The sequence below is a fragment of the Cryptomeria japonica genome, chromosome 5 (assembly GCF_030272615.1).
Source record: "Cryptomeria japonica chromosome 5, Sugi_1.0, whole genome shotgun sequence".
NCBI lineage: Eukaryota > Viridiplantae > Streptophyta > Pinopsida > Cupressales > Cupressaceae > Cryptomeria > Cryptomeria japonica.
Genome location: NC_081409.1, coordinates 622,762,147 through 622,778,951, shown reverse-complemented (window position 1 = coordinate 622,778,951; position 16,805 = coordinate 622,762,147). Strand labels below are relative to the sequence as shown.

At 37.0% G+C, this 16,805-nt stretch overlaps 2 protein-coding genes across 3 annotated transcripts in view; one reads left to right on the top strand and one right to left on the bottom strand.

Moving 5' to 3' along the window:
* Positions 1-16,805, top strand: part of LOC131063776 (uncharacterized) — a 233,543-nt gene that overhangs the window by 172,576 nt on the left and 44,162 nt on the right. The window lies entirely within an intron of this gene.
* On the bottom strand, positions 9,564-13,152 carry LOC131064402 (uncharacterized). Of its 2 annotated transcripts, none has more exons than XM_057998535.2 (7): positions 12,867-13,152; positions 11,940-12,588; positions 11,612-11,844; positions 11,365-11,517; positions 10,864-11,264; positions 10,305-10,710; positions 9,564-10,181 (listed from the first exon to the last, which is right to left on the bottom strand). In XM_057998535.2, exons 2-7 carry the CDS (start codon positions 12,551-12,553, stop codon positions 9,694-9,696), a joined length of 2,295 nt encoding a protein of 764 aa, XP_057854518.1. In that variant the 5' UTR covers positions 12,554-12,588; positions 12,867-13,152; the 3' UTR covers positions 9,564-9,693. The 2 variants fall into 2 exon arrangements, with proteins under 2 accessions (XP_057854518.1, XP_057854519.1); XM_057998536.2 differs by having other exon boundaries at positions 11,940-12,585.

The window sequence follows — 16,805 nt, the reverse complement described above, 5'->3', positions numbered from 1 at the left end:
AATCAACAATTTGCTCAACAGTGAGCCTGTAGTAATCCATCTTGAGGACTTTGGCTTCTGTGCGGAGATCTACCTAGATGTCTTCAATGCGATGTACATGCACAAAAGATTTCTTGATCTTTTCCTTCATACCCCTATAATCAAAATCAGCTCTAGGTTTAAACCTTTTGAGCTTGATTTCCTGCAATTCAGTCTCCATGGCTTTAGCCTTCACAGATGTGACAAGGGAATACCGGCCAATTTTCAATGGGTTTGTGGTAGAGATCCCCATTCCAACCTTGTGCTTAGCAGACTAAAAAGTGTGGACAGCCATGATCTGTCTTCCCAACTCCATAAGAATGATCTTATCAGTTGGGTATCTGGGAAGCATGTATGGCTGACCACAATAGCATCTGATCCCAATATAGGTGAAGGTGGGAAACTGTAGAAACAAACATCCATACTCGCACACCTTGTCCCATGCCTCATCTGATACTCTATTGTTCCTGAGATTTCTGTCAAACTGACACATGAAATATCCAAAGAATGCATCTTGGACTCTTCTAAAATGCAGTCTGCTCGGTTTCAATGGCAACTGATCATAATACTCCCAAACTAGTATAAGTGAGCGATCACCGTTGGTAGAAAGACCTAGAAAGTGTCTAAGTGATGCTGCTAAGTATACCAAATATGAGTTCATGAAGAAGGTCATGGTGGTAGGAACTGCTGCAAGTTGTTCGCACAAGGCATTGCTGATGACTTTCCCCCATGAAATGTGATGAGACTGCCTTATGAACATGATGAACTCGTACATCCATGGCTCAAAGACATTGGAATGCTCAAGGCCTATCATCCTGCTGAGAAGGGTTATGGTGTCTCCAATCTCCCATTTGAAATCGCAGCGGTACAACTTCGCCCACCTTGAGAAGGAGGCTCATGGCTCTTGGATCCACCTATTGATGTGTCGCTTGCAATCTTTTTCCCTCTTCACATAATACTCCGCTGCACTTTCTTTGGAGATTTCCATATAAACAGGTGCAGGAGGTATTCTGAAGACCTTCTCGATCATATTTGCATCAAGATGGATTATAGCTTCGCCATCGTCATTTTTGATGACTCTTGACTCTTTGTCAAAATGATGGGCGCAGGCAAGAACAAACTTAGGTTCTAGGGCAGCCACTGGGAAAGAAGATGCATGATAGATATGGCTGTCCAACAGCCGTTGCAAGTTATTATCCTGTGGATCTTCTACCCTTTTGACGAATTTCGACATATCTACGTGCCTTATTTCCGTGTCTCTGATGCAATCCAAAGGAGAAGAAACCTGGGAAGGTGCTACCTCGTTCTAATATTTGTCATATTTGTATTTCATCTTCTTTGGAGTTGGAGATGCCGGCAAATCTGACATTGATTGTGAACCTGGAATACTGTGATGAAGACTTAAAAGAGTTAAGGCAACATCATAGTCAGCTGCAACTATCATTCTTCCTTCTCCAAATGGGAAAAACTTTGATTCTTGAACCTTACGATTTTGTGAGAGGAAAAGGGGAAATATGTAGAAATGGGAAAATCTTGACTTTGACCAATTTCGGATCTTGTGGAAATTTTTGCAAGTATACAAGTTGGAAAGAATATACATGCAATCAGGATTTTAAAACCCGAATGCAAGTACACTTGTAAATTTGCAAATGGAGAAATGGACGAAAAATGAGATTTTGACTTCCAGAAAATGATGGAAATGGAAAGTACAGATATGGTGAACATGAATGGATAGAAATGGGAAAATCCGGGAAAGTCATTTTCATGAAAATGGGAAGAACTCTTCAACATGTAATCTGGTTTTCAAAACCCGAATTTGCAAGGGAGGGGTATTTCACACTTTTCAACTTGGAATTTTAACCAAAAATGGTTAAATTCCTTAACCGTAGGGGAAGAACAAGAATTTCCAGCGAACTTGTAATCGGGATTAAAAATCCCGAATGCAAGTAAAGATGAAATTTAGGGAAGAACAATGCAATTCAAAAATTGCATACCAAGGGGAAGATTTCTCTCACAAAAACCGATTTTTGAGGGAAGAACAACATATTTACAAAAATGCAACTAAGAAAACAAGAAAATAATAAAATGAAGGAAAGAAAAGAAAGAGAACATACCTTTCTTCAAACTGAAAATGCTTCTCCAAAAATGCAACCAATTTTTGGAAAGAAGAAGAAAACCCAATAAATAGAAGCAATCCGCAATGCTAAAACCCTTGTCACGTTTTTGCAAAAATGCCACAAACTGAAAAACGTGGCAGCAATTCCAAATTTGGAGGGCCAAAATGCCAATGAGAGAGCACACCTAAGAGAGTTAAAGCAAAACGCCTAAGGAGGAGATGAAGAAATGGTGTCAAATCCTTTCAAAACGCAGCCAAAGACTTAAATGGCTCATTAAATAGCTTAAGACTTATCCCAAACTCCACGCCTAGGTAGGAGAGTTCAAATCGATTTAGAAGAATGCAGCTTCATTAAGTTTTAATCCCCCAAAATGTGGCATTTTGGAAACACGTTTTTGCTGATTTGGAGCAAAAAACTAGTCAATACAACCTCCAAATGGCGTGACAAGTGGTTTCAAATGCATAGGAATAGGGTAGAAACCAAAATGTCTCTCCTTTCTTGAAGATGTCCACAAAAATTGATTGAAAACTTCAACAAATTTGCTTCCAACTGAAAATCGGGTTTTTTGGAGAGAAGAACAAGTTCGAATTTACACTTGCATGTGAAAATCGGGTTTTTGGGAGACAAATACTGTAAATATTATTGCAATTTCCAATTTAATGAACAAGTTATATGCAGGATGGTGTATTTAGAATTTTGATATTATAACTATGACAATAATGTTGTTGTCTTTCTTTTGCTGCAGGTATGGAGGATGAACATGTATCGATTTCAATGTCACCTCCTTTCTTTTGAATGATGTATATATATAAGGTAGTCACGATCAAGTGGCTCCTTGATCGGACATGTCTTTTATACATGTCCGACTAAGATGTCAGAAGAACAAGTTCGAATTTACACTTGCATGTGAAAATTGGGTTTTTGGGAGACAAATACTGTAAATGTTATTGCAATTTCCAATTTAATGAACAAGTTATATGCAGGATGGTGTATTTAGAATTTTGATATTATAACTATGACAATAATGTTGTTGTCTTTCTTTTGCTGTAGGTATGGAGGATGAACATGTATCGATTTCAATGTCACCTCCTTTCTTTTGAATGATGTATATATATAAGGTAGTCACGATCAAGTGGCACCTTGATCGGACATGTCTTTTATACATGTCCGACTAAGATGTCACTTGGTCGTGACTTTTACAACCATCAACCATCAACCGATCCACTCGGTGTCTATGATAACTAATTGGTGCCATTGATAACAGATCGATATAAACATACCAGATAATGAATCGGTATCATTGATAACAGATCGATATAGACATACCCGATAATGAATTAGTATCATTGTAAATGATAACAGGTCGATATAAACACACCCGATAATGAATCGGTGTCAAAGCAAATGTTAACAGATCGATATAAACACACCCGATAATGAATCGGTGTCAAAGCAAACAAGCCCAATAACTAATAGCATTAGATTGACGCTTAACTTTGTTAAGCAAGTCGTCGATCTATTTCATCTTTATCACTGTTAATATTATAATCATGATCAATGTTATAATCTGATAAACATATTCAGTTCGGAAAGCATAAATCAGATAATCTAATAGCATAGATGAGTAAACCAAAATAGAATAGAGGAGATTAACGGGTAAGGAAAGTCTTATCTTGTAGAAGCTACTAATGCATTAACACTCCCTCTTAGCTTTGGAAGATAGATAAAGTAACCTGCATCACATTTCTTTTCCATAATGTTAGTCTCCAAGAATATATATATCATCTATACATATGATATGAAGGACCATCGGGACATAAGATACAAATATAAAACATCACTCTAAGTATGTGATATAGAGTATCACCTAACCATGTGATATAAAAGATTCATCATTTCATAATGACAAGATATCACCTGAGCACGTGATATCAATATTGCCTAAACACGCAATCTTTAAGGATAATCATAAATTCACATTTTATCCAAGTTGTGGTATGTGCAAAAAAAAAACACTATACAAATGTCATATCACCTAATCACATGATATGAAGTATCATCTAGACACATGATACAAATGTCCATCACGTCAATCTTGTGATGACAGGATATCACCTAAGCATGTGATATCAGTATTGCCTAAACACGCAATACTTAAGGATAATCGTATGAGAAAGATTTAAATTCTCATCTTATCCAAGTTGTGGTATGTGCGCTAACACTTCATATGAATGTTTTACCACAACACAATCATGGCTTCATCCATGATCCACCAGAGATCCACCATGATAACTGGTTTGGACATTATAAGATCGTCACCTTATAATGTCTCCATACAAGTGTTCATTATCTTGAGAGATCGTCACCTCTTAGATATGAACCTAGGGGATAAAATCCAAAATGTCCTATCATGACAAAGAAGTTTACACATTAAACATGCAAATACAGATTACAAAGCAAATTACCTTTCTATCATACCTAAACTTTTTCTGAAGTGATCAACCTTCACTCTGAAAGAGGTTTGGCTAGAATATCTGCAGTTTGATCTCCAAGGGAAAACCCTCCTACTCGAGGGAGAAACACCTAGCATAAAAATGTCTTCTTTATATATCAAATATGTCTAGCAATAATGTAAGATATGGGCCCAATACATGTTGCTTCACTCCTTGAAGCAAATTTCACAAGAACAAATCTGATTGGCCTTCTTCATAGGATCGATTTGCTCTAACTAATATATAAACTGCTCTTCACATAAATTGAATGGATCAGAGAATGAGTTTGCATCTTCTATATATATGAGGGAGGCACCCTTTCACAAGAGGTCGGTTCTCAATGACACCATCTGTCTCTTCACAAGGGTGGCCACTACAACATCAACACTCACTCTTAGCTAGGGAGGAATCCTTGTTAATAATATAGTTATGAAATGACATCCACCATGGCTACTCCTAGAGGGTGGAACACGATTCATCACGGTACCCAACATGATGACATTCATCGTGGCTATTCCCAGAGGGTGGAACATGGGCCTTCTCTTCAGACTTCTCCCTCACAGAGAAGAGTGTATTAACAAGGGCTTGCTCCTCAAACTCCTTTCTCACAAAGAAGAATGCATTTAAGCAATGGCTTGCTCCTCAAACTTCTCTCTCACAGAGAAGGATGCATTAAGCATATCTTCATGATGGTGTGGCTCCCTCTGAGCCTGATATCAACCTTCTGACCTCCTTTTCTAATGTTGCTTCTGATGAAATGTTAGACTCCCTCTGAATCTGATATCAACCATCTGACCTCCTCTTCGAAGAACCAGATCGCAAGGACAAACTGTATGGGTTCTTTTTCTTCGATGAATACTTACCGCCATCAACTCAATCCTATGATTGCAAGAATCAAGTTCTTTCTCCCTTGAATGAAATCTCTTATGCTTCTTGGTTTGTCCTTTCTTTATCTCGAAAGATCCCTTGCAAAACATGACTTATAGAACTCTGACATGTACTTAGCAAATTCACCACTAGTAGCATAAACAAGAGCCCCTATAGTCAACATTGCTTCCTCATGGACTGTTGCACTTCTACAGACAAATACTTGTTTATAGATGGGAATGCGAAATCTCAGAATCTCCACTAAAGTCCCCTCCATATTCTTCCTGAATTCTTCATCACAAATAGTACTTCAAAACTCTATAGCCTAAGGAGCAACAAGCTCTTCATCACTTTTAACTGCTTTAGTTGTGATTCTAAAGATGTTCAGCATGTAAGGGGCAAGTTTCTCATAGTACATTGATTGAAACAAGATATTCAAATGTAGCTTGTCCTGTGCGGACACCTACTGACAATGTTGATTCACAAATAACACGCATAATGTAATTGCATGAATTAATAACTACATATGAAATTCATGATCATTAATCAAACATGGATTACTTATCTCTTTGTTTATTAGTCTTCCTCACAATCCAGCAATTGTTCATTCCTGATTCTTTGCACTTGAAGATTTAGATCTCATTTGATAGTTGCTCTTTGACACACATACTTTTAGTTGTTGTGTTTATCTGACATAACTAGGATCTGTGAGATGCTGAGCCCATATGTCACGCACAGGACACTTAGCAGTATCAATGTGGCATCGATCTTCCTCAGTAATCTTCCCAACCATGTATTCAACTTAGGTAAACCTATGACAAGGTTTCCCATAGATGATAAAGCTCTATAATTTAGGTGGCCTAGTCTTCTATGCCAGACCTCATTTGCATTTGTTGCTTCATGAATTAGGGCTAGGTTGGGCTCTGTGCATAGCTCATACAAATAGCCTTGTCTTTGACCAATGACTTTAGTTTTCTTGATGGAAGAATGTCTTGGCCAAGCCAACACCTTGTTCTCCATGAAGGTTACTCTGCATCCGTTATCTTCTAGGGCTGATATGGAGACTAGATTTCTCTTGATGCTGGGGACATATAGTATTCCTTCGAGTTGCAATGATATGCCTGTCTTCAGTTTGATGGTGCAGGAACCAATTCCTCTAACTGGATGTGAGGAATCATCTCCGATGGTTACATCCTCATCATTATCCTCTGTCATGGAGTCTAGCACTTCTCTAAACCCTGTAATGTGTCTGGATGAGCCACTATTGATCACCCAGGAGTTAGACTTATTTGATGCATGACTTGTAAGTGCTGAGTAGAGGACATAGTTCTGGGAGTCATCTTCTCTTTTAGATTTTCCTGCTCTGGCAAATGTGGCTTGTTTGGCTCTCTCTGGACATTTTGCAACAAAGTGCCTAAACTTATCACACCTATAGCATTGAATATGTGATAGGTCTCTCTTTGAAGTGTTCTTGCCTTGATGACCCTTCCTCTTCCTAAATTGCTTCTTCTTGGTTGTCTTATTTGTGTTAGTATTTAGAACCTGAAGGTCTTCGTCTATGTTCTTTTGTTTTATTCCCATCTTGTTCAATCTTGATTCTTCTTGGAGACAATCGTCCCTTAATCTTTCAAACTTAGGATACTTGGACCTTGCACTGATGCCTTGGATGAATGTGCTCCATCCACTAGGCAACCCATCTAGAGCAATGAGTGTTAACTCTTTGCTTTGGATCTCGTAATCTAGAATTGCTAGTTCATCTCTTAGAATTGATATCCGCATAAAGTAGGCGTTGATTGTCCCCCCCTTGTTCATGGTGATATGATTTATTTCTCGTTTTAATGCCAGAGTTCGACTTGCATTTGATATCTCAAATGTGCTTTCAAGTGCTTTGAACATTTTATAGGCTGTCTGATGTTTTCTTATGATGGGCATTATGTTGTTTCTCACCCCATCAACTATTATTTTTATGGCCTTTTCATTTCCCTCAATCCATGCTGTTTTGTCAGGTTCATTTTCAGGTTGGTCATTTTTAGTTTGAACAAATAAATCCACTTTGTTCTCCTTTAAGATCATCTGGATTCTGAACTTCCAGGCTGAAAAATCATCGCCACCTCCGAGTTTGTCTTCGAATCTGATAGCGTTGGCCATTGGAGAAATGTGATGTAGTATATAACCTTGTTCTTAAATTATTCACAAAATTGAATAGCCTCAAATTCGATCAACTTGGCTCTGATACCATGTAAATGTTATTGCAATTTCCAATTTAATGAACAAGTTATATGCAGGATGGTGTATTTAGAATTTTGATATTATAACTATGACAATAATGTTGTTGTCTTTCTTTTGCTGTAGGTATGGAGGATGAACATGTATCGATTTCAATGTCATCTCCTTTCTTTTGAATGATGTATATATATAAGGTAGTCACGATCAAGTGGCACCTTGATCGGACATGTCTTTTATACATGTCCGACCAAGATGTCACTTGGTCGTGACTTTTACAACCATCAACCATCAACCGATCCACTCGGTGTCTATGATAACTAATCAGTGCCATTGATAACAGATTGATATAAACATACCAGATAATGAATCGGTATCATTGATAACAGATCGATATAGACATACCCGATAATGAATTGGTATCATTGTAAATGATAACAGGTCGATATAAACACACCCGATAATGAATCGGTATCAAAGCAAATGTTAACAGATCGATATAAACACACCCGATAATGAATTGGTGTCAAAGCAAACAAGTCCGATAACTAATAGCATTAGATCGACGCTTAACTTTGTTAAGCAAGTCGTCGATCTAATTCATCTTTATCACTGTTAATATTATAATCATGATCAATGTTATAATTTGATAAACATATTCAGTTCGGAAAGCATAAATCAGATAATCTAATAGCATAGATGAGTAAACCAAAACAGAATAGAGGAGATTAACAGGTAAGGAAAGTCTTATCTTGCAGAAGCTACTAATGCATTAACAAATACAAGTTTTATTTTCACCTTTTCACTTACTAAGCAAAATCGGGTTTTCTGATCCAAATAGCAAGTTTTATTTTTGACTTTTTCACTTACTAAGCAAATTCGGGTTTTTTGGAACAAATGACAAGTTTAAAATTGTCATTTTTTCACTTGCAAGGCAAAATCGGGTTTTTTGGAGAGAAATGCAAGTTTTAAAATTGTCAAAAGGGAAATAAAATCCCTACAACAAGTTATACTTGCTTGCACATATGTAATGGGGATTTAAAATCCCTATTACATGTAAAAACCATTAAAGTAGGGGTTTTTAGACCAAACTACAAGTTTACTTGTAATCTAGCCAAAAAATCCCTATTTTAACTAAACAAGACCAAAAACAATAAAAAAGATAAAGCAAACAAAGGGGAAATTTAAAACAAATTACAAGTAACATCTTTTAAATAAAAGTGCACATGTAATAAGCCAAATATTCCCCTACAAATACCAAAACAATGAATATCATTAAAACTTGCAGTTTGAAGAAAATTCTCCACCTGCAGTCGGGGTTTTAAAACCCCAAATTGAAGGAAAGACATTGCAAACGAACCCAAAATTCGACGAAATTTGAAACATAGTTCGAGAATGGACTAAGGATTAAGCGAGTTCAAGGAATAGTCGAAATTCTGCCTCAGGAAGCGTGCCATAGAGTAAATTTTCTCATTTTTTCACAAAAAATTTATGTAGTGGTCCTTCATTTTTGGAAACAAAAATGAGGACAACAATATCTATGGATAAGCCATAATGATTGATATCACGTGAAGTGATATATATCAAAGTTCCCAGACTCGGACTCGGCTCGGACTCGGCAAGGCCGACTCGACTCGTGACTCGGCTATGACTCGGCGACGACTCGGCTATGACTCGGCAAAATAAAAAACCCTTGAAATTTAGAGATTTTTAACGATTTAAAACTTGTTTCATGCACCCATTATTGAATAAAGCTTAAAGACACTATAACATCATCAAATAGAAGCTGATTTGATCACATACATAAACATACATCCATCACATGCGTAGAAATGTAAATTGTAGCTGAAGGAAATAGAAAACATAGATATATAGAGTTATAAATGTTGTCAAATGTATATAAAATCCATGACATCAAATGTTCCCAAACATATATATAACTGTAAACAAAAACAAGTCTATGGCTCAGGCTCTAGCTAATCCTGAGCCTCAGAGTAGTCTGTCTGCCTCCTACAAATGCGTCTAAGGTAGGTCCTGGATGACTGAGAAGCCATAGTCTCCGCCTGTGAGGTGCCTATGCCGGATCGTGCTCTATCCTCCTCCTCTGCCATAGCCACAGCCTCAGCCTCTCTGTCTGCCTGGTCAACCCACTCATGGTCCTCCTCAGTGAAGACGGGATCGGTAGACTCAGTGATCCACTCAGACTCTGGATCGATCTCCGCTAAAGTGATCGGAGAGGAGTCAGTGTCCAAAATCTGTCTGGTCCTAAGACGGAGGTTGTAATGAACAAAAACAAGATCATTCAACCTCTCCACAGACAATCTATTACGCCTCTTCGAATGGATGTGCTCGAACATTGACCAATTGCGCTCACATCCAGAAGCACTGCATGGCTGGCTCAAAATACGGATGGCAATTTTTTGAAGGTTTGGGGTTGAGGGCCCAAACATTTGCCACCATCTATCTGAAATAACGAAAAAGAAAAAAAAATCAAACTCATTTCCAACTTTAAGGCTAGATTATAAAATAAAAAATTAAAATGCATAAGCCATAAACTTAAGAATCTTAAGTTTACATATATTTCTACCTGGCTGCAATTGTGTTCGAGCCTCTATGCACATGCTGCTTGAGAAGATTGCCCCTTCTCGATTATTATATTTATCCAGCTGGAGCGTTGTTCTTGAGGCTGTGCCATCAGTACACAACTTTTGAACCACTGTATACAGGCCACTAAGAACCTCCTCATCTGCCTTGAAGTCATCACGGAATCGAAATGCCGGATTGAGGTAATAGGCTGCTGCATGGATGGGCCTGTGAAGCTGGTTCTGCCATCTCCTATCAATAATCTCCCAAATGGGGCCATACTTATCCTCATCTCCTGCATATATGGACCTAATGGCCTCCTTGGCCCTATCCATACCCTCATATATATAGCCCATAGAGGGCTTCTCCCCATCAACAACTCGTAGGAGAACTACGAGGGGCTCAGTGACCTACACATAATGTTAAACAAAAACAATTAAGTCACAAATTAAATTAAAAAAAAAGAAAAATTGCAAAGTTAAATTGTTAATAAATTAAAATTAAATTACTAAATAGTAGATACTAGATAGTAGATACTAAATGTTAAATTGTAATAAATTTACCTGCACGGTTTCTCCACAGGGGGTCCAAAAACCTGACTCATCAAAAATGCAATTTACCACATCTATCCCTGCAGTGGTTGTAGCATAGGATGAGGAAGTCCACTCCTCACCAACAAACATACGCCTCAAAGCCGCCTTTGATTTTATCAAGGATTTCAGTGTGAGGAAGTTTGAGGCAAACCTCGTGATGCCTGGACGAGCCAACTCCTTTTGCCCCGTGTATTGCCTCATAATGCTAAGGACCAATGCATGATTGTAGATAAACTTGCTGATATATTTGGCCCTTTCAACTATTGATTTCACCCATTCAAGCTTACCAATATCCTCCAACATGAGGTCAAGGCAATGGGCCGCACAAGGAGACCAAAAAATTTTCGGGTGCCTCTCCATCAAAAGTTTACCTGCAGCAATTTTAAGTTAATTAGAAATTTTGATGTGTTAAGAAAATTTTAAATAATCATAGATGCCTCTCCATCAAGACTTGAAAAGTTCAAAATTTACCTGCAGCAACATAACTTGCTGCATTATCTGTCACCACCTGCACCACATTTTCTTCCCCCACCTCTTGTATGACTTCCTCAATAGCCTCACATAAGTATGTGGCATTTTTCACATGTGAGGAAGCATCAATAGATTTCAAGAACATGGTAGATCCTGAAAATAGAGTTTCAAACTTTCAACAAATCAAAATTTAATTTATTCAATGCATTTAGGGAAGTACAAATTAGAATGAATCATAATCAATCACCTCCGCAGGAAACAAGAAAATTTAGGAGTGTTCTATTCCTCCTATCCGTCCAACCATCTGTCATGATGGTGCAACCCTTTTCTCTCCAAGACTGTCGGTGGTCCTCTAGCTCAACTTTCATATCCTCAACCATTTGTAACAAGAGGGGGCCACTTAACTCAGCATCGGTAGGGGCTTTAAACCCCGCACCACAAATGGTTATGGAATCTACCATGCCTTGCCAATAAGGAGACCTGTCACAAATAGATTATGATTAGACAAAGTAAAATTCAACTTCAAACTATAAATTTACTTTTAAACTTAAAGCAATCAAATCAAAAAGAATTACCTGGCTGCAATAAATGGAATGTTGCAAAAGTACCAAAACTTGCAAATTTGTTTTCTTGCAGCATCATGAACCTCCTTGTTCCAACCCATACCCTCAAGCGAGGGTTGTGCCCCAGGAGTACTACGCGGCACAAAATAACTATCCAACCTGGATTTCCGAACTCTAGGGCCAAAGGTAATAGTGCCACCAGGAGGAGTAGAAGTAGAAGCACTAGCACTAGCAGAAGCACTAGCACTAGCAAAAGCACTAGGGTGAAAGGGAGGCATGGAAGAACCCTCTCCAACACAGCCTACGGATGTGGATGCGGATGCGGATGCGGATGCAGATGCGGATGTGGGTGCATGGGAGCCAATAGCACTTAACTCTTCCAATTGCCTCTTCTTGGTTAACTTTTCTTGTTCATGTGTTTCTAATTGGACATAACAGAAACGTTTTGCCTCAGGAGTTTGTAATTTGCATACCTCAATATCATGGCCAGGTATGCCGGCAATATGGTATTTAAATCTATTGATGCCACCAAAATTAATTTCTTTACAAAAAAAACATTTTGTTTGATTTTTTTGTCTGCCAATAAAGTCTTCAGTATATTTCCAAGCCTCATCCTTTTTAGGCATTGTGAAAAATGAATGTTTTTTAAACGTGAAAGCTGCTGCAATAAGAAAATTTAATAAAGTTATAAACTAATAGAAAAAATCAAGAAACCCTACTTTAAAAAAAAATAAAATTGTAAATACATGTTTACAATTTTTTTCTAAAAAAATGTAGGGTTTGCACTTTGCCATTATTCTACTTCTCTCATTGTAATTAAGCTAAAAAAATAAAAACATTCAAGATTTGGAAAGTTAACTGTTAAACTAAAAAAAAATTAACAAACAAATGAAAAAAATCCATTAACATACTTAAAAAAACAAGCAAAATCTACCTTACCTCTTTCAAATGAGTTGAGAAGTCTTGCTTTGGACTCCTTGATGCTCTCAATGCAAGCCTATGGCCTCCCCAATGTGATTTGTGGTCTCCTTGATGCTCTTCTTCCTTGCTGATTGCAAACCTATGGCCTCTTGTTTTCCTTCCTCTCTCTCACTTTTCCTCTCTTCTTCTCACAAATAACAATTAAAAGACCTTTTAGGGTTATACCAAAGAGAATGGAAAAAAAAAACAAATGAAAAAGCTCTTTTTTTTTTTGTTTTTTTAAGTTCGAATTATGCCTATCGCGCGGCCGAGTCCTGGACCTCGGACTCGGCGAGTTTTGGGCAAAACTCGCGCGGCCGAGTCCTGGACCTCGGACTCGGCGAGTTTTGGCAAAACTCGCCTGACTCGCGAGTCAGGCGAGTTTTGCCCAAAACTCGCCGAGTCCGAGCGGCGAGTCGGCAAAACTCGCCGAGGTTGGCTCGACTCGCCAACTCGGCGAACTCGCCTGACTCGCGGCGAGTTTGGGGACTCTGATATATATGAAGGAGCTATGATGGTTGACATCACATTAAGGTGATATCTTTCCTTTCCACATATGAATGTAGCCATTGTGGTCAATCATCACAATGAGGTGATGCAACTTGTAAAGGTTAAGAAGGATTCCTCCCTAGCTAAGAGGGAGTGTTAATGATGTAGCATCAGTAGTAATCCTTCTGATTGACTGAGACCAAATATGTGAATGGCCTATCGGCCTTACATATTTGGTAACTCAATTATTCAGAATTAATCATACTTCTTATCTTAACCAATTTCTATAATTAAGCAATTAATGTTATTCAATATTAATGAGCTTGTTATTGTTAAATCTAATCAATATTTATTAACATATCGATTATTGTCCTTGATTACCCGATCTGCTTTAGTTAATACATGCGATCGATCATTAAGTTAAAACGATTTCTAATCAAAGCGACTTAAGTGGAAGTCGCTATCCTCCGGGTAGGGTGGCGACTCTTGGAAAGAGTCACCCCTCGGCGACTATATGAATGTCAACAAACAGTTCGATCAAGGTGACGGACATCACAGAACGGAGAGTATATTACTATATACACAGTATAAAATTCAGATCGTGCAAACAACTTTGTCAGATCGAATCATACCGAACAGAATATACAATCAAGCAAGGTGTATTATGGAGTGCGTGAACATTAAGCAGCCGTAGTTGCATTATAATCTGAGATCAAATATATATCTATATATTCATGTATGCAACAGCAGATCAATAGTTATATACTGCAGATTGACAGTTATATATTACAGTCGAATTCATTTGTGACAAGTCAAATACATTCAATAGCAGATCATAAAATATTCTTTGATAAAACAAAGCTATATTCAGATTGATTGATATCATATAGCATCTATTAATATCAGACTGAGGTCAAAGTTTAAATAAATTTTGAATTACCTGTTCATTTTAAATCTGATCAAAACTTAACAAATGAGTCAGAATACTTCTAGTACTTTTAATCTCCTTTTTAAGGATTACGAGGCATATTAGTTTGGTCAGGCATAGATGATTACATCCTTTGTTATTGAGTTGGGACCTAAGTCACAAGGTTCAAATTCGAATTCGAATTCGGCAACAATAAAATTCGAATGAAATTCGACGAGGAAAAAAAATTGAAAAAAAATTCAAATTAAATTCGCCTTATATAAATTTTATTTTTTAAATATAAATAATAAATATTTAAAATAATAAATTAAAAAAAATAATATTATATTAAATTTGAATATATTATCTATTATAATAAATTTTAAAATATTATAATATAAAGAAGTTTAAAATTTTAGTTTAAATATTATTACTATATAAATCATAAATATATCAAATATGCAACTTTGATATATATATTTGAATAGCTATATTAGATATATGTAGTGGGAAGACATCTTTTTTTACCTCTAATACGATTTTAATCTTGACCTCTAATTTACGATTTTACATATCTTAAGTAGGAAGACATATCTTAATTTATGATTTTATTCAAATATATCAAGAAGACATATCTAATTTGGCAACATAAGAAAACTCTTAATACGATTTTAATTTGTAACATAGGAAAGCTCTCAATACGATTTTAATTACCTCAAACATTTAAGATGTATTAGGGATGCCGAACCAGAATTTTGCAAACTACGCTTTGACCCACAAAAATTTAATTCATGTGGCTCCACCTATGCGCAGACCTGGGCATTGCCTTAGTGTGACGGCTTGCAATAATTTGTTAATCTTGACCCCCCATCCCTGCCAGAGCGATTTCTAATGTCCGTGCCTGGAGCTGCCCAAACGGGGAAAACCCTGAATCGAAGTGGTAAAAAACCACATTTTTTAATACATTTTATTGAAAAAAAAATTATGCCCTAAACCTATTCGAATATGAGACGAATTTTAACGAATTTCAAGTCATCTTTTGAAGTTCGCCGAATTTCGAACTTCATGGTTGAAATTTGGCGAATTCTGTGACTTAGGTTGGGACACAACTAATCTTCTACTTCTGATTGCTGCATTGACATGTAGTGGTTGTTTCATTCAACCATTTATCATTACTGTTTTCTATGATTGTTCATGAAGTTGGCTTGAACAAACATGAAAGAAATCGCCATTCTTGATGAAGGATCTGTGTACATACCATAGTTTAAATTGCTATATGAAGTCGCTATCTTAATGAATCACTGTTTGGTTGTTTACCATGAAAACATTTCCACTTTCTTTACAAGGCTTCAAAGTAATCTCTATCTATCAAAGCCCCCTCACGATCTCCTTTGATCTCCTTAGTATCAACAATCGTCCACTCGTAGTGCCAGCCATTAATATTTTTAAAGTTGACTTTATTGATAATAAATGATAATGTCCTTATTGGATGAATTCAGCCACCTTAAGGTTTCTTTGATTGTTGTTCATGTAACTTGCTGTTGCTAATATAAATGCTGTTGAGTTAATCGCTGTCATCACTGTCTTTGTATTGGCATTGTTCATGTGTTGACCATATGTGGTCATTGCAATACATTCTTGTTCTTTATTAATTTCAATCATATGTAGGATTATTCTGATTAGGAGTTGGCTTCCTGAATAAAGTCTTTGATACATTTAACTTATTATTAATGCTGGACAATGCTTTGTCTTTTTTCAAGTTATTGTCTATAATACGTGTATGGGACTGTAATAGCCACATGTATTCACCAATCATACTGATACAGCTGTCTAACTTGCCCATCACTGGATGATGATGTCGGCCCTATACTCGATGTTAATCATTTGTCCTTTGTTGTATTGGCTTTGAATGCTGTTATCATCTATAAAGATAATACAAGGAGCTTTCTCAAGGTATCATCCTCAAAGAGACCTTCATTATAACTGTACCTATAACTATTCTTGCTAAATCCAACCATTGTTTCTGCTACTGACTAAATGCAGATGTCCTAGGCCTGCCACGCCTGGATCACACAATGTTTGGTTTCAGAAATGGGGATGTTACAATCAAACACATCCATGTTGCAACACCAAATCTGAAAACTCCAATTTGTAGCAATGGTGATCCTTGGATGGAATCATAACAATAGATAGCTAGGGGGGTTTTCATTTGTTGAAACTAGAAATATCAAGAGGGTTTTCGTTCTCGAAATATTTGGAAGAACTCCGGGTTCATACAAACAGCATAACAATATCATTCACAAGTCCCACTTTAGAATGAGCCCTCAACCTCCTTATATAGTTTTTTTGGAGTTGAATACTTAATTAAAAAATTGTAATGTCCCCAATTTTAGCAGACTATGGATTTTTGGAGGATTAGCCTATTATATGGCCCTCGTAGGTTAATGAGGTTGGTTAGAGGGTTTTCCGAGGGTTGTAACATCTCTAGTGCTCAGAGAATTGTAGATTTGGCCTTTGTTCGA

What these genes read in the sequence shown, in the direction of transcription:
- LOC131064402 (XM_057998535.2), bottom strand. Translation starts at nt 12,553, where the DNA reads ATGCCTAAAAAGGATGAGGCTTGGAAATATACTGAAGACTTTATTGGC. An exon ending in AGCAAGTTATGTTGCTGCAG is followed by an intron (nt 11,265 to 11,364) that starts GTAAATTTTGAA and finishes AAATTGCTGCAG; the next exon opens with GTAAACTTTTGATGGAGAGG. An exon ending in TCGAACACAATTGCAGCCAG is followed by an intron (nt 10,182 to 10,304) that starts GTAGAAATATAT and finishes TCGTTATTTCAG; the next exon opens with ATAGATGGTGGCAAATGTTT.